The sequence below is a fragment of the Pelobates fuscus genome, chromosome 7 (genome assembly GCF_036172605.1).
Source record: "Pelobates fuscus isolate aPelFus1 chromosome 7, aPelFus1.pri, whole genome shotgun sequence".
Classification (NCBI taxonomy): domain Eukaryota; kingdom Metazoa; phylum Chordata; class Amphibia; order Anura; family Pelobatidae; genus Pelobates; species Pelobates fuscus.
Window position 1 is genome coordinate 56,967,964 of NC_086323.1, and position 26,735 is coordinate 56,994,698.

Below are 26,735 nucleotides of genomic sequence, written 5' to 3' on the forward strand. Positions count from 1 at the left end.
ACTAGTGCCAAAGACATACAATGGGGGTACCGTTGTACTCAGCAGAAGTAACTGAACACATAATAAAACTTTGTACAGGAATAGCACACACCAACTTTACAAAATACACATGAGAAGTTCTTTGTTATAAGTTTGTGTGCGAAAACCCCCAAAAAACACAATTTTACTCCAATATTTAGCAGAGGTTGGCGGTAAAATGGCTACGTAGAAAGTGTCAAAACAACCTTAGGTAAATAGCCTGTGGTGTCTACTTTATATAAATATATACTTTTGTGTGGCAATTTTGTTTTCTTTTATGGCTATTAGGCTTACAAGACAAACATACCAAATTCTAAAATCGCTCCACATAAAAAGTGTATTTTACTCCTTGTGCTTTGTGACCTGTAACTACCAAAAAAAACTGAAAATCCCAGACACATTATATATTCTGTAATTCAGAACAACTAAATGAATTTATTTTTAATTACTTTCCTTAACCTGCACTAATTATGTACACATTATTATTGCAAAAACTGTAAAAAAAACACACAAAAATTCATTTTTTTTGCATATTTCTGTATTTTTTTAATAATAAATAAGCATTTATATATATATGTGTTACATCAAATTAAAGCCCTTTCTGTCCTTTAAAAAACGGTATATAATATGTGTCGGTGCAATGAATAAGTAAAAAGCAAATTGCAGTTGAACGCAAATAGCAAAAAATGCAAAAAATGCCGTTGTCATTAAGTGAAAGACAAGCTTCTGAAGCTCTGTCCTTAAAGGGTTAACAGGTTTTATGGTGTTTTGGAAAGTTACAGGGTCAAATTTAGAACGTTCCATTTTCAAATTGAAATTTGCCAGATTAGTAATGTTACCTTTGAGACGGTGTGGTAGCCCAGGAATGAGAATTACCCCCATAATGGCATACCATTTGAAAAAGTAGACAACCCAAGGTATTGAAAGTGGGGTATGTTTAGTCTTTTTTAGTAGCCACTTAGTCACAAACACTGGCCAAAGTTAGCGTTCATATTTGTTTTTGTGTGAAAAAAGCAAAAAATTTATATTTGGCCAGTGTAAGTGGCTACTAAGAAAGACTGGACATACCCCACTTGCAATACCTTGGGTTGTCTACTTTTGCAAATGGTATGCCATCATGTGGGTAATTCTCATTCCTGGGCTACCATATGCTCTCAAAGGCAACATAATCTGGCAAATTTCAATTTAAAAAAAAATGAAATGCAAGCCTTATATGTGACTCTCTAACTTTCCAAAACACCATAAAACCTGTACATGGGGGGTACTGTTATTCTCGGGAGACTTCACTAAACACAAATATTAGTGTTTTAAAACAGTAAAACATATTACAACAATAATATAGTCCATAAAAGTGCCGTTCGTTTGTAAAAAATGCATAAAATATCATCGTTATATCATATTTTACTTAAAATATCATCGTTGTAATACAATTTATTATTTTACCGTGGGAGGACTGTCTGGGCTGTCAGGCAGTCCTCCCGAAGCGGAGCGCCGGGAAGGTAAGTATCCCGGCGCTCTGGGGGCTGCAGCCGTTACGGCGTTCTATGCCACCGCAACGGCTTTAAAGCCCTTTTAATGCGGGACGGCAAAGAACGCCATAACAGCGTTAACGGGTTAAGTGTCACAAAGATTAAATATTTTGTTTTTCAGTTTAACTCATGGATGGCATTGTGTCTCAGGGCTCTTTTGATCACTGAAAACAATCTCGGACACCAGTGATAAATTAGATTGCCAGGTGAGCCCAATTTAAGGAAAAACTACTAAAAGAGGGTGTTCCACATTATTAAGCAGAGCACCATTTTCATGCAATATGGGGAAGAAAAAGGATCTCTCTGCTGCTGAAAAGAGTGAAATAGTTCAATGCCTTGGACGAGGTATGAAAACATTAGATATTTCACGAAAACTTAAGCGTGATCATCGCACTATTAAGAGACATGTGGCTGATTCAGAGCACAGACGGGTTCGTTCAGATAAAGGCACATTGAGGAAGATTTCTGCCAGATCCATGCATCGGATCAAGAGAGCAGCTGCTAAAATACCATTACATAGCAGCAAACAGATATTTGAAGCTGCTGGTGCCTCTGGAGTCCCACGGACATCAAGGTGTAGAGTCCTTCAGAGTCTTGCAACTGTGCATAAACCTTCCATTCTGCCACCACTAACCAATGCTCACAAGCAGAAACGGCTGCATTGGGCAGAAAAATACATGAAGACTAATTTTCAAACAGTCCTGTTCACTGATGAGTGCCGTGCAACCCTGGATGGTCCAGATGGATGGAGTAGTGGATGGTTGGTCGACGTCAGCAAGGCGGTGGTGGAGTCATGTTTTGGGCCGGAATCATGGGAAGAGAGCTGGTCGGCCCCTTTAGGGTCCCCGAAGGTGTAAAGATGACCTCTGTAAAGTATGTGGAGTTTCTGACTGACCACTTTCTTCCCTGGTACAGAAGGAAGAACTATGCTTTCCGTAATAAAATCATCATCATGCATGACAATGCACCATCTCATGCTGCAAAAAATACCTCTGCATTAATGGCTGCCATGGGGATATAAGGAGAGAAAGTCATGGTGTGGCCTCCATCCTCCCCTGACCTCAATCCTATTGAGAACCTTTGGAGCATCCTCAAGCAAATGCTCTATGAGGGTGGGAGGCAGTTTACATTCAAACAGCAGCTCTGGGAGGCTATTCTGACATCTTGCAAACAAATTTCAAGCAGAAACTGTCCAAAAACTCACAAGTTCAATGGATGCAAGACTTGTGAAGCTGCTATCAAATAAGGGGTCATATGTTAAACTGTAACGTGACCTGTTAAAATGTTTAAAAAGTTAAAATGTTGTTATAAAAGTTTGATTGAAATAGCTTTTGATTTCAGTAAATATGCTGCAAACACAACAAATGACAATTTTCAGTTCTTTACAACATAAAGTGTTTTGAAACTTACTGTGCGGAATAATTTGGAACAAGTTTTTTATGTTTAAAAAAAATACTGTTGGGGGGCGGAGCCTGGCACTGAACCGGACCGGACGCCATCTCTCCCAGCTCCGCCAAATCCACATACAATCTCGACGATATCTCGGAAACGAGCAACCATCCGGCCCTGCAAACACCAGACACAGCCAGGGGACACCCCGCTGAATCCACAGATGCCCTTCCAATACTCCCCGAAGCACCTTAAGGCAAAACGCAAAACCGGGGCCTACTACAAGCCCTCATACCGCGACCTCGAGTTTCTCTGGGGCGGGGAACCTGAAGGAAACGCAGCGGAGCTGTGGTCGCCCCAAACAACACCTGCCAATACATCCATGGGGCGCAGAAATCAAAAACCCACACCCGGTAATGTACCTGATCACAGGGACATCGGAGCTATGCTCCAGCGGCACACCTCAGCCACAATGGCGGCCTCAGACCACCCACCCTCACCAGGGCCTCCCCACACAGCAGCCCCTGCAGCATCCCAGCTACAGAGCCCAGAAGAGGACACACAGCCACAGCCCACAGCATCTGCAGGTAACACTGAGCCTGCAACTAAACAAGACCTACTAATCTTATCCACTATGCTACAAGACATTCAGGGCCTACTTGCTGCTGACCTGCCCATCCTGAAATCCTCCATGCAACAACTTACAGGCAGACTGGTGGCTACAGAAGCAGACGTTAAAGAGCTTCGCCAGGACACCTCCACTATACAGGCATCTATAGCCCAACTGCAGGCAGCCCAACAGGCTCTATCACTACAGGTGGCAACGCAGGAAGACAGGTACCGCCGCAACCACATTAAAATAAGGGGCATCCCAGCCACCGTTCCTCAGGAGGAACTACCACACTACGTAAGAAGGTTACTAACCACTGTGCTCCCACCCGCCACCGCTAAAAAAGTAAACATCGCTGGGATGTATCGCCTACCGACGCCCACCGCTACCGATACCACAACATCGGGCGATGTAATACTCCGCTGCGCACTGCCTCAAGACAAGGGGCAAATAATGACAGCGGTAAGGAACAAGACCCCGCTTACATTCGAGGATGCACAATTGTCCTTCTACCAGGACTTATCCAAAGCCACTTTGCAGTGGCGAAAAACCCTGTCTCCCGTCACGGCCCGACTGCGGGCTGCAGGAGTGCCCTACAGGTGGGGACCCCCACGATCACTTTTAGTTACACACAAGGGGATCACACGAAAGATAACCACAGGGACTGATATCCCAGCGTTCCTCGCAGCTATGGATGTACAGGAGGTGACGACAGCCACAGCGGACCCAAAACACACCCACGGATGGGACCCATCCAAAGTGATACCATTTGTGCCAAGACCTGCAAGCAACGACCCGCCGGACACCTGACTGACAGGGACTCTACCAGCCCTGACCCAAACCCAATTGAGGGACTTGCTCCACCAGCAGCTCTAGGCTGCACAGTTGCAGAGTTGCAAAGTTTTAACAATATGACTTTATTCGCTTGTTTTCACCGAATGTCTTTATATATTTTTCTTTTTTTTCCTCTCTTTCTTTTTCCTTTTCTGTTTATCACTGCAGAATCTCCCACACGAAGACACGATCTTTGACCTTGACCACCCAGGAGTAGGGAGATTCCACATACTATAACATAACCAGGCACCCATAAAGTGATGCCTCCCATGGACCCAGTCCGGTTCTCTTCAGCCACACAGGCTCAGTCACTGACTCGTTAATACCCTCCCCACCCCCGCTACCCCCTTGGTTAGGGGCAACACCTCCACCGAGAGGTCGGCCACGCCCGTAAGCAGGCAGCACCCCCTCCCTGAAAAGACGAGGGCACCACTCACACTACCGACACCCTAACGCGGAAACCACTAGATGTAACTTAAGACCTGTACCTGGTCCCAAGCTAGCTTTTACGTAAAAACAGGTCTCATAACGGTGGTACCACCTCTAAACATCTGCTATAGCATGGTTTACTGCTCTACCCGATAGGCTCATTTACAGCTGCCAGCCTAGGTACTGGCCTAACTTAACGCGCATCTGCAGTCTGCATACATGCTTATCTATAGGTCTAGATTTTCTACCCACCAGCAAGCTGTAATCGGCTCATCACCTCAATACTGAATCCTTATACCTCATAACCATAGTCGGTGCGAAGCCTATGATAATACACCTTTCACTCTCCCCTACCCAAAGCGCAGAACACCACTATTCATTAATATTTTCTTTCCATTTAAAAAAAAAAAAAGTGCAGCAATCTCAACGTGTATAATATTACTTCCTGTGACACTCTATATTGCTCTTTATTGACATGTTTATGTTTCCTATGTACTTAACAATGCACTACCAAAATAAAGAATTTAAAAAAAAAAAAAAATACTGTTATCATTAGTATGTTTGTTCAATAAAATTTGAATTGTACTCTTAATAGTTGATAACATGAGAATTATGCTGACTGTTATTTACATCAATTATTTAGGTAAATGAGAAAAATATAATTTGCAGAATAATTTGGAACAGGGTGTATAGATCCTCCTCTGTCCCAGTTCCGAACCTCCCAGTGTTAGAAGGCATGCAAAGTAATATGTGAGCAAACAAATATGGTGGATCTGCTAACCCTCTCTAAGGTTGAGATTTTCATCATGTTTTCCTGGTCATAACAAATCATTATTTCATGTTGATTGGTAACACACTGAATGTGCCTTTCAGTATGTAGCACTGATATGCTGCATGGTTCTTCTGAGTCATGAATTGATTTTCTACCTGCGGAAATACAGGACAACACTTTTCATGTGCTACCCATCAGTATGTAGCAATTATATGTTTGCATGGTTCTTCTGAGCCATGGATTCATTGCCTATCTGCAGAAATGAAGGACAGCACTTTTCATGTACAGCCCACCAGTATGTAGCAATTATATGCTGCATGGTTCTTCTGAGTCATGGATTAATTTCCTATCTGCAGAAATTAAGGACAGCACTTTTCATGTACAGCCCATCAGTATGTATCAATTATATGCTGCATGGTTTTCCTGAGCCATGGATTCATTGCCTATCTGCATAAATTAAGGACAGCACTTTTCATGTACAGCCCATCAGAATGTAGCAATTAGATGCTGCATGGTTCTTCTGAGTCATGGATTATTATTATTATTATTATTATTATTATTGCCATTTATATAGCGCCAACAGATTCCGTAGCGCTTTACAATATTTTGAGAGGGGGGGGGAATGTAACAATAAATAAGACAATTACAAGAAAACTGACAGGAATAATAGGTTGAAGAGGACCCTGCTCAAATGAGCTTACAGTCTATAGGAGGTGGGGTATTAGAAACATTAGGATAGGAAATATCAGGTAGGAGTGAAGCAGAGCTGGAGGAGAGAGCAAAGCACTGGATGAATTTCTTAGCTGCAAAAATGAAGGACAGCACTTTTCCTGTACAGCCCATCAGTAAGTAGCAATTATATGCTGCATGGTTCTTCTAAATCATGGATTAATTTCCTATTTGCAGATATTCAGGGCATCACTTTTCATGTACAGCCCACCAGTATTCAGCAATTATATGCTGCATGGTTCTTCAGAGTCATGGATTAATTAATCTGCAGAAATTCAGAGCAGCATTTTTCATGCACAGCCCACTAATGTGTATAAGAGTTATATGTCAAATGAAGAATAGAAGACTTGGTAACTAACCCTACCAGCAGTGCATTGTGCACAGCAAGCCCCACTTCCAATGCGGAACGTTTCTCTCGCGTCCCTTGTACCCCGCGTCAGGTTTACAGTGACGGACCTTGCTTGGGATGGGACGGAAAGGAAGATTTTCCATGACAATAGCCAAACAAAGCACTGGGTGATACTCAGACCGTAAAGCAGAGGCCCCCGGACAGGGCGAGAGTCACGGCTGGTTACTGAGGGTGTCCCATGCTATAGAGCCCCGGATCCCCTGCTCACACCGTGCTGTTACCGAGGGCCCCTGCCATGGCTGCCCCTGAGGTGCTGGAGGAGTTCAGCTCCGGAGAGGTCTGCTCGGGGGGCTGCGGGGACATCGCGGATTTCCTCCAGGAGGAGAAGGCGGAGGATGAGCTCAGGGTGACGTTTGAGCAGGCGGCCCAGCACGCACAGAAACTAGCCCACGTGGCTAGCACAGAGCAGCTCCTTTACCTGTATGCCAGGTACAAGCAGGTAATCAGGGCTGGCAGGCTGGCATGTGGGGGGACGACAGAAACTAGCCCACCTGGCTTGCACAGAGCAGCTCCTTTACCTGTATGCCAGGTACAAGCAGGTAATCAGGGCAGGCTGGCTGGCAGTGCTGGGGGGGTGGGCAACTCCTAGCCACTTACAGCTCACCAGGGATTGTAGGAATCATTGCCCAAACACTGAAATGGGCACTGCATGATTTATGGGATATTTGTTCCCTGCATACTGAAATAGTTGACTGAGTGTGATGGGAATTACTTTTATTATATTTTTCCATCCCATGTATGTGTTTTTAATGCTTAAAGGGATATACTTCATCCTATTGAAGTGGTTATGGTGCAAAGACCACTTTAGGGTGGGCAACTGTTATCAAACTGATATAATAGGGCTTTAAAGCACTGTCAGTCGGTGAGCTACGGATTTATAGCTCTTGGCACACACAGTGCTGCGCAAAATGCTTTACATGGCAATGAAGGACTTCCACACACACTACTCTAAGGGAGTGAGCACAATTTAATTTGTAAGGATTATTGCTGAGTGTGCACAACCACTTCCAGCAACAAACATCACATGTGGACATGCAAGCACTCACTCCCATGGAGCAGCTTCTGCAATTTTCCAAATCAGGAGTGACGTAGCTCTTTGGTATGCAAAATTAAAAGCTGTGCTTTAAAGGAGCTGTATGGGTGCCATAACTCTTGATTGGAAGCACGTTTGAGCAGGGTCTTCATCAACCTACTGTTCAAGTAACACTTTGCATTTGTCTCATTTATTGTTAAATATTGTTAATTATAACATTAATATTATTAAGCGCTGCAGGATATGTTGGCGCTATATAAATGCACAAAATAATACTAATTATTACTTAATTGAAATGCACAATTTTTATGAATGGGGAAGTACTGATTGGCTCTTAGAGTGTCAAATCACCACTCTAAACCAATCAGCAGCGCCTCTGTCTGGCGACGCTCCACGCTTTCTGAAACAGCACTGAAGAAACTGGATGTCAATGGTGACCGGGAGATCCTGCACTTGAGCGCAACCTTCGGAGTTAAACTGTTCGAATGCAGCAGAATCAATGCATTCACACCCCAAATATGACACCTAAGACTGAAATGCCATATTTAGGCCAGATGGTTTATTTATTTTGCTGTCTTTCAATGCTGGCTGCATATTTCAGATTTCCTTATCTGTGGTTTATGACATCAAGAATGCATTTCTAATATAGAGGATTTGTTGCTGCTTGTTTTGCAAACATCTGTTACATTCTATGCTGAAAATAGTTTTGGACATGTGGTGTCTCTTGATTAGAACCTTGTGGCATGGTTTTGTAGAATAGACTACTGCTATGTTTTTTGCTTTTTTTTTTTTAAAGGGGCTCTTTAGAAAGTTAGGTTCTGTCATCGGTGAAAATGACCAATTTATGTATTTGTAACGTTTGCGTGTGTAATAAAATAATTTATTTCAGGTAAGAAGTCAAATCGTTACTAAACAGAAGCACTATTTGCATATTTTGCAGCACTTTACAATCAAAGAGTGGGGATATCTGGCAAATAATGGACATACAAAATATTATTGACAGAGCCAAAAGGCGAAGAAGGCCATACACAAATTAAATTTCTTCTGTAGGATTCCATTGTCACACTTTATTATATAGTGTATCAGGTTGATCATTTGCAGTTAGTAGTGTCCATTTATTCCCTCTTAGTTTGCCTGTAGATTTGGATATTTGGATTTCATATGTTTTATTGTTTGTTTTCAGGTGAAAGCGGGAAGGTGCACAACTGCCAAACCTGGATTCTTTGACTATGAAGGGAAGAAAAAATGGTAAGATAAGAGGATTTGAAGTGTTTCACTTATTGTAAAGTAAAGCAGCTCTGTCACTGTCTTTTCATAATTTGCAAAGACCCCCAACATTGACTTTTTCCCTGTAGCCATCACTAGTGACGGCAGAGGGAAATTATAAAACTTGACAGCGGTAGCTCTGCCTTTTGTACTAAGACAAAGTAGTCCCTACTTTCTCAGTATATCTTTTGACTGCATTGGAATTTCAGTGACATTCCAACACCGTCAATGTGAATATTTTATAAAGCTTTTTGGAGAGGGCCATGAAAATGCTGCTTTAAAGCTTCTTGTCACTTTTTTGTTTTTTTCCCTATTTATATGTCCAAAATCTTGCCCCTGTTTAAAGAAGAAAAACAAACAAACTTCTGATTTAGGAAAAATAGGGACAAGATTTCTTTAAACAGCAGCTTGACAAAAGATGACAATGAGGGAGGGCGTGGCTGACTGAGTAACAAGCAAGACGTGCTTAGACGGAGCTCCGCCGAAAAAACTAAATAATAGTGGACAAAACCCTTTAAAAAGCTCCAAAAGCAGCAAGCAACGACCCCCCACCCAGCCAACATGATGGGGCGCAAAAACAAAAAAAACGTACACGCAGAAATCCCGCAATATGCCCGACATCAGGCTCTCTTTCGAAAGACCTACTCCACGAGTCGCTCCCAAGATGGCGCCTGCGGAGCTGAGTGACAGCGAGGCCTCTGAGGCATCACAAGAGACGGAACAACCTACCGGCACTAACCCTGCAAGCTGCACTAACCGTGAGTCGAGCTCCAACGATGACTCCTCACCGGTGACCAAGAGGGACATAAGGGACCTCCTCTTGGAAATGAGGCAGGTCTGGAAGGCTGACTTACGAGCAACACAGGCTGAACTAGGGACTCTGCGCACACGGGTTGCGGACGGGGAAGCTAGAGAGAGAGCCAGAGAACAAGAGTTGCAGACCGCACAGAAGGAGATCCACGCGCTCACCCACCAAGTCCAGATACTCACCAGAAGTGTGACAGTGCTAGAAACAAGGCACAGACGGAAGAACATCCGACTTCGAGGAGTGCCAGAACAGATCTCAGGCGAGGAACTCCTGCCCTTCCTACACCGCCTGCTGCACCACATGGGAGCCAAAAGAGACACTGACCCGGAGCTGGTGACTGCAGCGTTCCGGATCAGAAAAGCCGCAACCGCCCCAGAGGAGGCCCCTAGAGACATTATAGCTGTCACTAAGGACACTGCAGCTAGGTCCATTATAATGTCACGCTCTAGAGAGCTCAAAAGTGTCAGATTTCAGGGATCGACTGTAGCTATATATGGGGATCTCCCGTTCGCGGTGCTGGCGGCCAAAAGGCAACTAGCACCTGTGGCGAAACAACTAAGAGAGGCAGGCATTAAATATAGGTGGGGAGCGGAGGGTTACTTAGTCACTCAAAAGGGAGGAGAAACAATTACATTAACCCCCCACGTAGACCCAGCGGCATTCCTTCACAGCCTGCAAAGGTCCAGTACTGATCCAGTGCCGGCCCAAAAGGCCAAGATCAGCACAAAACGCTAACACTCTACACCCGAGGAGCAGGGAACACCACACAACCGGTACACGACCCGCCCGGTATCCACACAGGTTCCGGGGAGACTTTTCAAGAGATACCTGATACAAATCTCGCTTGACGGGGGAGGGTAAGACTGTAAAGGGCAATAGACACATGATTGACATACTTCTCCTTAGCTTAAGAGCAACGTAGAAAATATATCATGTATATAGTTGGTGTTTAAACCCTACTTCCACCAAGTAACAGACCCTGTTAGGAGGGGAGACCCCAAGCCAACAGCAACTTACACATATACCAACCTTTGACACAGCTCCCCACAAGAACAATTACTGAAACAACCCCAAAAGATGTACTACATAGATGTAATACTATATGAATAGACTGGATTAAGCAGTTGTTAAACCGTTATCTTTGCCACTATTTTTCTCTCATAATGTGATTCAAGTGTGTTTTGTGTGAGAAAACGCAATAAAATACAAATAAAAAAAAAAAAAAAAAAAGATGACAATGAGTTGAGCTTTAGTTAATTTAGTAAACCTCCACGGCCCTTGTCAACTTTCTTATTTTTTTTAACCTGTACTGACTTCCTGTGTTGCGTCACTTCTGGGAGCAGCATGTTATGGATCCTCAGTGTTGATATTTGTGCGGTTGTACGTGTCAACACAGGTGGCATGTGTGTCAAATGACATGCATACCCAAGAAAGGGCAGAAAATGCAATTTCCATCAGCATGTTAGTTGGCACACTGAATGAAGACCTAGAGAGACTGGCACAACTTTGGAAAAGGTAGATTGCACTGGTGCCGGGTTCAGAAATGAGTAGGGGAAGGGTCAGAATGGCCTCAATTGAAAGTCAAATCAAATTAAAGCTGCACTGTCACACCCCACCACCCACAAAATATGTTTCATAAAGACAAAATCTTTATGAAAAACTCATATTGACTGTGTTCGAATTTGACTGAAATTCCAACACTCAAAAGATATATATATATACTGAGACAAAGTAGGGGCTACTTTGTCTCAGTATTTTTCCTGTCCGGAAGAAGATGGCAGCGCCCACGAGGCATGTAAATTATATGAATTTGTATATTTATTGCACACCAGATTGACCCTGACTAGAAATTTTGGTGCCAAATTATTTGTGGTTAGACCAACTACAACAAATCTTCTCTCAATGCACATAGAACATTGCTGTTGTGCATCACTTGCATATCTCACTTTGGACTGTGGAAAGTCTACCTTGGGCACAGAAATTCCCAAGAAGTTATGTTTTCACAACTATCCTAGCTTGACCCTGTTTTAAAACCTGGGTGTTATTTGAAACACATTGTCCGTGTGTACTCATTTCCACATCAAGTGGACAATTCTGGGATAGTTGTGGAAACATGATTTCTCAGTTTCTGTGCACAAGTCTTTCTAAAGTCCAACATGCGATTTTCAGGTGATCCACAATAGTAACTCGGAATCTCTATAATTATATATTGTTTTCCTAACCTTTATCCTTTCAATGTTAGCTGTCAATGTACAGCCCAAATGTCTGATTCAGGCTTATTGTGTAATATTATCAAGTTATCATTTTCACAAATTGTTAGACACTGCAAATTTGAGACATCTTTTCTGACCTGGTAAAAATGTGTATAATCCACAGTGAAAAAATGAAATTTCAGGAAACTTTTGAAGCAGTGGAAGACTTTTTATTTACTTTTTTATTGTAGCAGAAAAAGATTTCCACTGAGCAAACCTTATTGTTTACACCCTATCGAGCGATGCCAATATTTATCATTATCCCCTTTCTCTCCTTAGGGAAGCATGGAAAGCTTTGGGTGACTGTAGCCGTCAGCAGGCCATGCATGATTATGTCAGCGCCGTGAAAAAACTGGATCCTGACTGGGTCCCAAAGGTATGAAGATCCATTTCTAACATTAATCTTACATTGCTAGTTTAAAAGAACCACTTCAGGTACATGGTTACAATGTACATTTAACGTTGTGAAAAAAATTGCTTTAGGGATTATTCACTAAATAATTAACAAACTAGTGAAAATTTAGTCACGGCTGTTTTAGTCTAAAGTTTTCAAATCGGATTTCAGTGTCCAGTGAACAAACTTTTATATGTCAAATGCATGTTCATAGTTTGTCTTATTCTTGCAAAGAGAAAAAAAAAAAACTGCAGCATAACCCCACCCAAAAGAAAATCAGATCAAAACTAAAACTGGTTAGGTAACTTTATTCCACTGATTTTATTAATTCAGTGCTGCGTGTGCCAGAGAATTGCATCCACAAGCAATGGAAGCAACCAAATGGAGAATTTACTTTTTTTTTATTTTTTTTATTTCATCAAATTTGTCACAATGGAGATATATCAATGTTACCATTGTGACGGACCGCCTGGCACCCTGACTGGGTACCTCTGTCAAGCTTGCTTCCTAGCTCTCCTCTGGACACCAGTAGTGCTTCAGCCCTTAGCTGTTGCAGCTTGGCTGGCGTCTCTCCGTCGCTTCCCGCCCTGGAACAGGTTCCTGGGTACAGCTTCAAGTGATTAAGCTCTCCTGCAGGGAGTATAGCTGATCCACCCAAACACTAACCCAGACTGAGTGAAGGGTGAAAAGGAACTGCTCTATTATGGCCAAGTTGCCTGCTTACATACACAACACCCAGCAGGGGCTCTCCACACAGTACAATGCAAGCCCCTCCCTAAGATCTCTGTGCCTTATAGATAATTGCATTAAAGACTGGTAAGCTAATTATCTCCCAGGAAAAGAGAGGCAAACACAAAGATATAAAACATAAAAAAATACCCCAAAACACCATAAAAATATACAATAACCCCACAAATAATACATCCCCAAATAGCCCTGATCTGAGCTCCCAAATTCTCCACATAGTGCTGAGATCCATGCAGTGTTGGCGAAACGCCACTGTGTTAAAGTTCTGCTTTGGCTGGTCAACTTTCGGGAGCTCCTGTGTCCGAAATATGGGGTGCTCCGCTGGCTCTTAGATAGCGTTTGTGCCCCTTAGTCTCACGCACCTTCCCTCCAAAAAGCGCTCTCCTGGCAGTTGCAAAGTCGTTCAAAACCCCAGACCAAGTTGTCCGGGAACCGCACGGTCACCTCATGCTGAAAACAGTTCCATAACATTCGTGGCTAAATACCGCTGAGGACAATTCAGGGTTTCTATATGCGAACAGCCACCAGGGAGCTAGTGTTCGGTTCCATTCGAATGAAGGGAAAGTGCCAAACCAGGGGGCACCCAGGGAGAGCTGCTAATGGTAGCTGGGGAGGTTAACTCCCGAGCGGGGTCTCCGACCTGGACTATAGTCGTTGTGCTGGAGGCCAGCTTCCACACTCCTCCAAGAGTTCGTGGCAAATGTCCATCGTAAAGAGCGTTTGTCACAACCATGTTCTTGCATAGAAACACTGTGGTCTGTTAAATGCACCTAGCCCGTGCACTTTCTGAAAATTCAAAGACTGGGATACAGCTGATATAGTCTAGAAACAAAAAAATAAACAGAACATAGTGTAATACAGTTACAGTTATAAACACACACACACCCTGCTAAGATTGCACTCAAGAGTTGGAGATCGAAAGGGTGCCTCCCCTGATGTAGGTGGGTGGCTATGATCCCCTTCTTAAGCAGCTTTTATCATGACAATAAAATTATAAAGACAAAATAGTATGGTCCTAAGCGACTTCCTCGGGGACCGTGAAGTTGAAACCGTAACAACATAGCCCACCTCCTACATCGGGGGAGGCATCCTTGGAGCGCTTTCAAGCTATAACTCTTGTGAGTACAACCTTAGCAGTGTGTGTGTTTATGCATAACTGTATTACACTAGGTTCTGTTTATTTTTTTGTTTTTAGATTATATCCGCTGAATCCCAGTCTATTTTGTGTATATATTGGTTGTGTAAAGATCACTATCTAGCAAGTGATCTGCGTGAAGCTGTTCATATTTATAGATAAGTATAATTCACGTTGTGGAATAGTGGTGAAAGTTTTAGTTTGTGTTTGTATACTGTCTGAATACTGTAAGGTCTGTTCACTCAGCTTTCGTTGAGTTGTTCAGTTGTTTCAACCACGGGGTTGAAACATGAATATGACGACTGGAGCAGAGAGGGAGTCTGAAAAGGAGCATGATGTATGTCTAGAAATAAGGAGCAACAAAATATGCTCTGATAGGATATGTTTCAGATATGAGCTACTAAGTCTGTTTGAACTCCTGTGTGAGTACGTTGATTCACTACCACATGATAAAAACATTTTAGTAAAATAATAATTTTTTCCTTAAAGGGAAACTCCAGTGCCAGGAAAACAATCCGTTTTCCTGGCACTGCAGGTCCCCTCTCCTTCCCAGTCCCCGGTTGCTGAAAGGGGTGAAAACCCCTTCAGTCACTTACCAGAGGCAGCAACATGTCCCACGCCGCCGCTCCTCCTCTGCATTACATCGGCCGGTGGGCGAGTCTGATCCCGCCCACCGACCGCGCATGCGCATTAGAGCTCCCCTATGGGGAATTGAGCGACGCTCTAGCACAGGTTTTCTGTGCTATGAAGCAGGAAGTGCCCTCTAGTGGCTGTCTAGTAGACAGCCACTAGAGGTGGAGTTAACCCTGCAAGGTAATTATTGCAGTTTATAAAAAACTGCAATAATTACACTTGCAGGGTTAAGGGTAGTGGGAGTTGGTACCCAGACCACTCCAATGGGCATAAGTGGTCTGGGTGCCTACAGTGTCCCTTTAAGAAGATCTTTGATAAGATTGTACAATAAATGTATTGAAAAAAATACATTTACTCCCGCCCCCTCCCCCCCCCACACACACACACCTCCAGCTATTTATTTAATATTTAATGGGGACTCTAATTATAATGAAAAGGGGAGGGGCAAAAGGAAGATGGTATAGGGATAAATTATTAACAAGGTGACCTAATTACCCTCTCTAAGCCATTGGCAGTGGGTCAGGGCTCTAATTAAATATACAAGTAGGTGGACATACCATTGCCATGAAGGCTCAGTGTAGACTGAGCTTGCTTAGTGGAAAAAGCCCTTATAATGGCTTCCCCAAGCTGTGCAGTTTGTCCAGAGCTCGTAAACAACCAATCAGAGAGCTCTGGTAGGCAAGTCTTTCTTGTGTCGCGACTTGTGTGGAAAAATTATTCATTTAAATTGAACCCTATACCCCTTGTGCAAGTTTCCCGCTGTTTAGCAGACTTGCTCCCTTTGGCGGCAAGAGGGAGATGTATAACCTCCGTTGTACTAAAGTGGAGAACTTACTGACCCCCATCGGGGTTTTTAAAAAAAATTTTAACGAATTGCCTGGCTGGCTTCTCAACAGCTTTTGGTTGTCATTATTTTCAAGGCCATTTGTTGAGGATTATATCTTGAAAAATGTTATTGAATCATCGATTCCAATTATTTTAATGAAAATTGTTATTCAATTAAAATATTATTAGCATCACTATTGAATGACAGAATGTAGACTTGGGAAAACGGTAAAAGTAAAATACTAATATAAAATATAGAGACCAATATAAACAGAAATAGCAGTGTGGGTAAAGAAAATATCCCCTTCTTAGTTTTAAGATCAGAATGGCCTGAGCCATGAGCATTTTTAAAATTCCTTACAGCATTTGCTACTGCTGCCTCCGCTAGGAAGCTGTTCTTTTAATCCTTTACTTAGATAATTTCTGTTGTCTGGCAAGGTTCAAATGTACAGCCCTTGCATGCCTGATCTTCTTAACTTGCACCACCTCATAAGTCCTCTAGGTGCTGCTCCAAGGCCATCCAAATACATTAACACTGTATGAGCACACTTTGCTTAGTAGTGCTGTGTTATGTTTTGTTTTGCCTGCAGGGGGCTGTATAACATCCTTTTTAATGCTTTGATATCCCTTCCAGCTTTCTGTCGTACATTCTCTTTAACAATGCTCTTGAGTCTCTCATTTGAGTGATAGATGTTGACATTGATGCTCCTGTATTTATTTGCTGAATATTTTATTGTCATCCAAAACTGTATTTTTGTGTGTATATATGTATGTATAAGTAGAGATCGTATGTATGTATACACACATGTATGTCCGTGCATTCTCTAAGTGCTTTACAGTTGTCAACTACCACAACTTGTTGCTTATTGACATTCGTATTAGTGTCTTTAATTTAAAAATAAATGTATTTTAGTATAGAGAGGTAAATAATTATCTATTTTGTCTTCAGAATCTTAGACGAGCAGAGTTGAATCATCCTTTGATTCTTCCGATGTTGATAAAAGATACAATGGTTATAGCATATAAATAGGATATATATATATAAAAAAACAATGAAAGCTTAATGTGTCCATTGTTAAATTATTCACTATCACTTTTAATCACCATCAGCTACACTGTTGCATTTAATATATACTGTTGGTAAAATGCCTTTCAGTGGTTGGCAGCCCTGCAGTACAGTATGGAGGATGTACAATTGAATGAATAAGATTCAGACAGTATTGTTTGTTTTTACATATTGTACTTCACTGTGGACTTACTTGTGTGGGTGTTGTATGGTCAAAATGTATTATCCTAAAAATACCATGTTTGGCATTCCTCCACTTAATCAAGGATCTGCTTGTACAGACTTGATTTGTACACCTAAGACGCTTCTTTCTTTTGATCAAAGCATCAGAATCAAATGCTTGCAGACAACCCGGTGGTAAAGGTATTTTGTACTATGTTCAAGAGATCTACGTTTCTCAAAAGTGCCATATATTTATACCACAAACAATCGTTCCAGTGTTAATCAAGCAAAATAGAAATACACTGCTCAAAAAAAAAAACGGGGAACACAAAAATAACACATCCTAGATCTGAATGAATTAAATATTCTTCTGAAATACTTTGTTCCTTACATAGTTGAATGTGCTGACAACAAAATCACACACAAAAAAAAAAAAATGGAAATCAAATTTTTCAACCCATGGAGGTCTGGATTTGGAGTCACACTCAAAATTAAAGTGGAGAAACACACTACAGGCTGATCCAACTTTGATGTAATGTCCTTAAAACAAGTCAAAATGAGGCTCAGTGGTGTGTGTGGCCTCCACGTGCCTGTATGACCTCCCTACAATGCCTGTGCATGCTCCTGATGAGGTGGCAGATGGTCTCCTGAGGGATCTCCTCCCAGACGTGGACTAAAGCATCTGCCAACTCCTGGACAGTCTGTGGTGCAACATGACGTTGGTGGATGGAGCGAGACATGATATCCCAGATGTGCTCAATTGGATTCAGGTCTGGGGAACGGGCGGGCCAGTCCATAGCCAACCACACCAGCATATGGTCTAACAAGGGGTCTGAGGATCTCATCTCGGTACCTAATGGCAGTCCGGCTACCTCTGGCGAGCACATGGAGGGCTGTGCGGCCCCCCAAAGAAATGCCACCCCACACCATTACTGACCCACTGCCAAACCAGTCATGCTGGAGGATGTTGCAGGCAGCAGAACATTCTCGACGGCATCTCCAGACTCTGTCATGTCTGTCACATGTGCTCAGTGTGAACCTGCTTTCATCTGTGAAGAGCACAGGGCGCCAGTGGCGAATTTGCCAATCTTGGTGTTCTTTGGCAAATGCCAAACGTCCTGCACGGTGTTGGGCTGTAAGCACAACCCCCACCTGTGGACGTCGGGCCCTCATACCACCCTCATGAAGTCTGTTTCTGACCATTTGAGCAGACACATGCACATTTGTGGCCTGCTGGAGGTCATTTTGCAGGGCTCTGGCAGTGCTCCTCCTGTTCCTCCTTGCACAAAGACGGAGGTAGCGGTCCTGCTGCTGGGTTGTTGCCCTCCTATGGCCTCCTCCACATCTCTTGATGTACTGACCTGTCTCCTGGTAGCGCCTCCATGCTCTGGACACTACGCTGACAGACACAGCAAACTTTCTTGCCACAGCTCGCATTGATGTGCCATCCTGGATGAGCTGCACTATCTGAGACACTTGTGTGGGTTGTAGACTCCGTCTCATGCTACCACTAGAGTGAAAGCACCGCCAGCATTCAAAAGTGACCAATACATCAGCCAGGAAGCATAGGAACTGAGAAGTGGTCTGTGGTCACCACCTGCAGAACCACTCCTTTATTGGGGGTGTCTTGCTAATTGTCTATAATTTCCACCTGTTGTCTATCCCATCTGCACAACAGCATGTGAAATGGATTGTCACTCAGTGTTGCTTCCTAAGTGGACAGTTTGATTTCACAGACGTGTGATTGACTTGGAGTTACATTGTGTTGTTTAAGTGTTCCCTTTATTTTTTTGAGCAGTGTATATTAAGCATGTTGGAGCCTATTACTCCCTACCCCAAAATTAAAACCCCAAATCCTCTGGGGTTGATGACGGACCATAGCATTGAATTTACTGCTCCCATGATGGATCTTACTCTTCCACTAATTTATTTTTTAACGTCAGCTGTCTTTGCCAGTGTACAAAACATGAGTGTGCAAAAGTAAAATGCTAATCTGAATTCAGCTTCAAGTTCAGTGTTCAATTTTATTAAACTTGTATAAAAACCGTTTGTTGGTGCCATTGGTCTATGCTATATGAACTGCTGTAGGATGCTTTAGCTGAATGTTAGTGATTCATTCGGGCAGTGATGCTTTGATGAAATTTGAGGTGGGAGGAGTAATGTTTTCCTAAAATAATTTACACCAGACTCTTTACAAAGCGACAGCATCCAACTTCTCCTGGAAGAAAATTGACAAGAACATACTGTAAACTAATAGTATAAAATCCACTGGCCGACCGATTTTTTTATTTTTTATTATTATTTATTTATTTATTTTTAAATGTTTACCTGCGCCTTCTTTAATATGATACTAATGCATTCTGGGGCACAGTTGTCTTGAGGCTTTGCTGTCACTTTAAAATAACATGTCATCCAAACTGCTATACTGTAAATTTTATAACGTAGAGCACAGGCCTGCCCTACAGGAGTCTGAACCGACCTATTAAAACAGATTTGTTTCACTACGTGATATTTCATATATTTTAGCCTGTGGGTAATGGTTAGAAGAAATTAAAATCTTTTTAGAACATACATCTTTCAATTGATGATTTCTATTCACTACAAACCCTTTTGAAATCAGTGTTGTATTTTTTTCCCCCTTTTATATTTGTATTTATTTCACATTAGTTACACTGTGCAGAGAAACTCCACAATCTTTATTCTATGCTTCTTGTTTGCAAATATATTTTTTACACAGTAGGTATCGGTAGACTGGATGTAATAAGATCCTGTGAAAACATTATGTAATCATGGCAAGTGGTTTTCGAATATGCCAAGAATTATTGTATAATAGTTAACATTCACAGTTATGTACTCAGAATGATTTTGTTTCATTCTAGTGGAGTGGATCTGTGGCAATTGGTAGTTTACTGGATATGTGGTGCCATTAAAGGCACGTGTGCTATATAAACCATCTTATTGTTAGGGGTAATCAAAAAAAATTTATAACACTAAAAAGCTATAATTAATGGCAAAATCAACAAATTGTGCTTTATGCGTATTCCTTGTAGGTCGCAAGTGTAGAAAGTTTTGTAGGGGAGCTTTTTATTACTGTTTTGGGACACCTGTTAACATGCATGACATCAGATACAAATCCCTCCCAGCAGCTCGAATGCATGCTTGCTCTTTAAATATAATGTCACAACCTAGCCGTGCTTTGACCCTTAAAATCGCTGTAATTAATACAGTGCAGGCTGGCAAGGGAGGAAAGATTTACCCCATCCATCTGCTCTAGTGACGTACCCCCAAGTGACCAATAAGGAATCCTATTGAATAGGGGGTGAGATATTCTATAATGTCACCAGGAAAGATTGATAATAAATATAAAAAGAAGGTTTACTAGATGTCAGAGGTACAAGGTTACAACAAGTAACCCAGCAAGTTTTTCAAACTCATTCCCTGATGATTCAGTATCTCATTTTTAACCAGTTACTAAAATCTTCTTTAGTGCACCAACTATGAATAGCTCAACGATCATTAACGGGTGCCAGGTCCAGCTATATGAGTTTCATGTGTCATCAATAACCGTAATATGACATGTCAAGTACATATAAGCAGCAGGGAAATATATAATGCAAAAGACTATTGGCACAGATTGCAACAAAATTATATATTGTGGATTAAAGAGAAAAATATAATACCTAGTATAGAAGTGGTATAAGAAAGCATCTATTCTCTAAGTTACTAAGTTATGTCTCTTGCATTCCATCACCGATCACATCTGGCAGCTCAGTAAGAAGGCATCAGTCTCTAGGACTATAGGTGGGTAGCAGGTGCGATCTAACGGATCATCTCTCCAATATCTTCCTTTTAGAAGAGAAATCGGGCGTAGCAGTTTTACAGTTCGTCTTCAAAATGAAATATTAAACAAACTGTAACTTAGGCAAGGAGATTGGGATAACTACCACTGGTCAGAAAAGTGGTGGTGGTGGGGGGGGGGGGGGGGGAAGGCCTTCAGTCTCAGTTTGTTTTCAGCAATATCGATCAGAATTGGAAAGCGCTTTCTGGGAGACCATGGCTTTTCAACCAAATTATAGGTCCTACAGTGAGCAGTAGGCCAAAGAGGTTGTAAACTGAGTTCTTAAAGGGTAAACTTATTTAATACCAAAGAGCGGCGGTAAGTGATCAGAGCAGTTGTAAATAAGCAGGATGGCTGCCAATTATTAGACTCCAGATCCGAGCTGTGAAAGATGGCATCACGTCAGCCCAATGGTCCAGCCCCCTCCCCACGCTACTGTTTTGTATTGGCATATGCGGTTATCCAGAATGTGGATACTACTTCTTAATTTAGACAGCATGGAGACATGGCCAGGATTTTTTTAGGGATCATTTAACTAAGCATTAGAATGGGGAAATACTTTGACTTAGCCATTTCGAACAGTTCATAGCTCCTGGGGTTTTTCATGCACTACAATTTATGTAGTTTAGAGACCATAGCATAATAAACAAAAGGCATTATCTGAACAGCGGTTCTTTCTCCTGGAATATCTTGCTTTTGTAAGACATCAGATGGGCATATATACGGTATATATTTTACAATACACACATTCTCCAGTATTTAAATTTTATTACTCCAGAAAATCGTAAAAATGCAAAAACATGCCACGGTTACATAGATGCAATTGACAAATCAGAACTTTTGCATGGTCTCTGAAGTGCAGTATGTTGCTTTAACCCTTGACCCTGCAATCATTGGTAATAATTGATTGATTTTGTTACACCGTGGAGGACTAATTGGTTAATGTGCCAAACTATGCTGGGAAGACTTGTCTTTTCATTTAGTCTGACTGGTTATTTAATGTTTGGGGGAGGAAAAACTGTCAATTGGCATCATAGTACAAAGATCCTTATATGACCTAATTAATCATCATGTTAAAAGCAACATTCTATCTAAACAATAATCTAAAACAATTGAATCCTGTATTAAAAAAAATAGTATAAGCAGTTTTCATCTTGAATTTACAGTAAAAAAAATTGTACAGCTATACAACCACATCTCTTATAAGCAACAAGTTAAATTATGTTTGCTTAACCCATATTCTAAGCATTTCTATACAGCATGTGTGATTCGTGTTAATTTTTTCTTTTTTTGTATTGTGTTTGCAAGCTCTTTTTGCTAGTTTCCAAGTCAAGGTATTGCCTATTTATCTTTTTTTCAGAGAGAGACTCCCGTGTGATGTAAGAAATAGCTAGGCTTGACTTTTATAGCCCAAATAGGATGTGGCTCAGCTTGTCCTCTTGATACGCAATGGCTCTGATCACACTGCTCTTTAATCCAGAAAACGATCCTACACAAGTTTAAGCCATCTGCTGCTACCCCTCACCCCCCCTTCCCTTTTAGCATTGATACTTCACTCTTGTTGCCCAAGGGAGCAGTTTGTAAATTAATGTGTTATGGTTGCAGAGGGAGTAAGTTGTCTCTGTGTGTTTTGTTAACTGCTCATCTCTGGTTTGTGCACATCATTTCCCTCCTTCCCTATGGAACTAGCAAAACCTGATATGGGAAGTGGGCTGTTTGTGTTTGATGCACACCCCCTCCCACGCACATACACACAACACCACTGCCATACCTTCCTTGTCATTGCATCCTTTAATCCTTTGCTGGGGCGGTTTTCCCCCCCCCCTCCCCCCTACTTCTGTCATCTGCTACAGAAATGCAGGGATTTGGGCCAGGAGAACGCTTCTCCTGGGGGATCCATTGCTCTCCAACTAATTGAATTATGGGTTTGGTGTCAGCATGGTAGGAATACAAATCAAAGCAAAGAGGGAGGGGGGAAAGGAGTTGGCCAATGATGACAGTAATGGGGGGTGTGCAATTCATTCTAAAACCAAAGAACCAAGCACTCTGTACACTGTATAAGGGGAACGTGGTTTAGGTGGTTTAGTCCACAGGTGTAAGGTATGCTCCTTTAAATAGAATTAGAGTGTTCGTCTTTAAATGCAGACATAGTTTTGTCCAGAAAACTTGTTATTTTAAGGATTCTCTAAAACAAAAATAGGACTTAGACCCAAAATTTTTATTTCTAACCTCATTAGATGAGTTTTGAGTTGAGGTTGTTTAAATATCTGGGCAGAACACAGTGATTACCCTATACTATCACAAAATGTACGCGTTAATGTCTGTTAAAAAGTTAGCCAAAGGGCACTGCAGCTTAATTTCCTACACATCAGTTATTGGCTAGCTGTCCAGTTGCTGTTTTAGTTGCTCTCCTGTTTGTAAGCCTGTTCCAATGCCTCCACATTGTTATTTTGGATCTGTCATAAGGAAAAATCACCTAAACCTACTTCAGTAATGCAATATTTTGTATATTGATATCAAAACAATATTTTTTTTAAATTGGGCAGAATTATAACTATTTAGAATATTATGCCAAAATGTACAATGTTCTCAACACAAAAGGTTTAGGAACCATGTTAAATTGGTTTTCCGGTTCCTAGATGTAAGTTATGCAATTAAAAAGAGAAAAATATCATATCTATAAGCCAGCTTTATTTAGATAAGAATTTTAGAATGTTTACCTGAAACATATCCAAGTAGCAATATCACTCTTGATCATAGGGCAATAATGTCTGCTTCATCCTACTTTGCAAGCTGTCCTTGACTAATCTCCACCCTGGACAGAGCCTGGTGTTTTTAGATCTGGACTGCCATTAGAGAATGGGCCATGATATGTTCATTGATTTGTTTTATTCTTCAATGGCACAAGTGATCACAGGTCTAATTGATATGCTTCTGTGTGCGTCCCATCCCATAGGGCGAGCTGAAAGGTTTTGTTCATTCTTTGTTGGTGTTTCTTTGGCAAATTTAAATTGGACTCCTCTTTCTCTAAAATGTAGTGTGTCTCTCATTTTAAAACCATGAGATTTCATCTATACGTTGTGTTGGCGGCAATACTACTAAATTTTATACATGCAGTGTAATATGCTCTTAACATTTGCCTGTGGTCACTTTTTGGCCCTATATTAATTTTTGTACAAGATGTTCCTCTAAGATGCACAAGCGGTAGATCTCTCTCTGCTTGTACTAGTGGTTTGGTATAACCATCTTCCTAGGTGTCCATTAACAGATTAGACTGCAGTATATTTACTGGCATTGAGTGCTTGTGTAGTGATGTCCTTGGCACGTAAGGAGTTACACGCTGCCCCCTTTTTCTATGCTCTTTACATCCAACCTGTAGATATGATTCCAAGAGCTAGTTTATTGGCAAGCTCCTGGCTTCTAGTATTCAGGTATGTAAATGAGAGATTTGAGCAGACGTACATTTGCATAAAATAAGAACGCCATTTAGTAACATCTGTCACAAGGGATGTCTGTAGAGACTGCACAGCTTTATTGTATTTCTCTCTCTCTCTCTCTCTCTCTCTCTCTCAGCTAGTGGTAGGCATAAAGAAACCAGTCCATCACTGCAACTCACATTTTAAAGGAATCCTTTATTTGTGCTACATACCTTGTTGTCAGTATGTCCTACACAGATGTGCTTTGGCTGCTGTGAATCCTCCATTTTTAAACACCTTACAAACTGCTTGACAAAAAACAGTGGGACAGCATGCAGAGCCTCCTTGCACCATCACCACTACAACCAAATGTCCCTTTACGCGGACAAATTTATGTACTGGTGATTAGTGATGTGGTTTGAGAGGATAGTTCTTGCAATAGGAGTATAAATTTTATTTTTATTTTTTTAATAATTGATGTCCAGCAACATCAAATATCATGGCGGTATTTGCTTCTTTAAAAGCCCACTCTGATTGCTAACATATATACTAGAGGTAAAAAAAACTAAAAAGTCCTGTGTGTGCTGACGTGCTCTTGTTTGCTGTCATATTCTTGGCTAGTGCTTGTTCACCTGACTAGGCTGCTTTTTATGTCCCGTTTACTGGGAATTTACAGCCCTGCTTTATTTATTGCACCGTCGTCCTGCTGCAGATGGACACTTGAAATATGGTGCTAGCTGTCATTGTTAATGCGTGGTGCGTCTTCTTAAACATTGTACTAGTCAAGTTTCTAACTTGAGGAAGAAAGCTGATTTTATAGAGCGATCGGTACCCGTGTCATACTTAGCTAGCCTGCATAAAAACCTAATTCAATAATAACAATGCAACACCAGAAAGTGGCAGTCAATGCTTTTCTTTTGGAATGCTATTTACATGTGTTTGTTTCAGCAGAAAATGCATTCCAAAAAGAGAATTAGAGTCTTCTCGTAGAAATGGAAAAAGTATGTGTATTTTTTTTTTTTTTTGAAAGTTGCTAGTGTTTAGCCTTTTGTAATTTTTCTTCTTGTTAAATGTATCTTTAGAAACTGTTATTTTTCGTTTCTTTTCTATTCTTTCTTTTTTTCCTTTCTTGACTATTGTACGTCTGCAAAACTCCACACTTGCCTTTGGGTTTTTTTGTGTGCGTTGTTTGCTTTCAGGTAGATAATGCTAGTAATTGTTCATTTGCCAGTCCAGAGATTATTTTTCCTCTTTTCCGTCCTGCGTCTTAGCTACCAGGATGCATACTATGCCACCCAAGAGGTGGAATACATTAATAGGGAGTAGTAATCCTGCAAATCAGGTCAAGATGGCTGCCCCCAGTAAGGTAAGCATTTGGGAAGACATCAGTCCTCATTTATTGGGCTGGATCTATATTTGTTTCAAGTAAACATGAGGTTTTACCTTATTCTATGTTCTACTCGTCACTTGGTTTAATCCTGCATTATGCATAAGAAGGGATTTTGTTTTAGTTAGATCGTGTTCACTGCCTCCTCATTGTGTATCTGATAAAATCAACTTAAAGCACTCATATTTCCTACTAAGTTCTGAACGAAATGATACAAGACCTATATATATATATTTATCTCAAAATAATGTTATTTTATTTAGTTTCATGTATTATGTTAGGCAGCGAGAATCAATTGCAACCTTGTTTAGCACTGTTGCCATGAGTTGTGGCTACTACCCAAATTACCTATTTAAATACATTCATAATGTAATTAATCATCTCTGCATTGCTACTTGCTACAGCTTGGAGGTTTAAATGTGACATAGTCCTTTAACCCCTTAAGGACACATGACATGTTTGACATGTCATGATTCCCTTTTATTCCAGCAGTTTGGTCCTTAAGGGGTTAACAATGTGTTGGACAATCAAGATCTGTTTATATGTACTCGCTGTGAAATTGGCCTAGTTTAAAGTATTATGTTTGTTAACAAAAAATAAATGTATATAAACGTATATGTGTGAGGTTTTTATGACATAATTAATCTACCAGAGTAATATAGTGTGGTTTTGAAAAAAGAAGAAAAAAAGACTTTCTTCTCGTTCCTAATGGACAGTACTAATTGGCTGGACGGCAGTTTTTCCATAAAGTTTGTGCTGTACAGTACAATGTAATTGGGACAGTGACATCCTCGAGTATTTGAGGGCTAAAACACAATCCGTTTCTTTTAATCAAAGTTTGTGAAACTTTAAACACACAGTACTGAAACGATATGGAATTTCGTTTCATGAAAAAGGCATTATGTATCGAGTGCTGATATACTCTATCTGCGAGGAAAACACAGATTGCTACTGTACAATAAACGGTATTGTTTTTATTGAAAAGAGAAACTAAAAGTGCTGATGCATTATATAAACAAATAAAAACATGTTGCTGGCTTATTTTTCTTTTTTT

General features: G+C 41.2%; 1 protein-coding gene across 1 annotated transcript in view; it reads left to right on the plus strand.

The window, feature by feature from the left end:
* The first annotated feature begins 6,711 nt into the window (after window positions 1-6,711).
* Window positions 6,712-26,735, plus strand: part of ACBD6 (acyl-CoA binding domain containing 6) — a 53,573-nt gene continuing 33,549 nt past the window's right edge. The window contains exons 1-3 of the mRNA XM_063428311.1: window positions 6,712-7,158; window positions 8,936-9,000; window positions 12,358-12,454. Of these exons, the coding sequence (XP_063284381.1) occupies window positions 6,955-7,158; window positions 8,936-9,000; window positions 12,358-12,454 (366 nt within the window). The 5' untranslated portion in view covers window positions 6,712-6,954. The remainder of the gene's footprint in view (window positions 7,159-8,935; window positions 9,001-12,357; window positions 12,455-26,735) is intronic.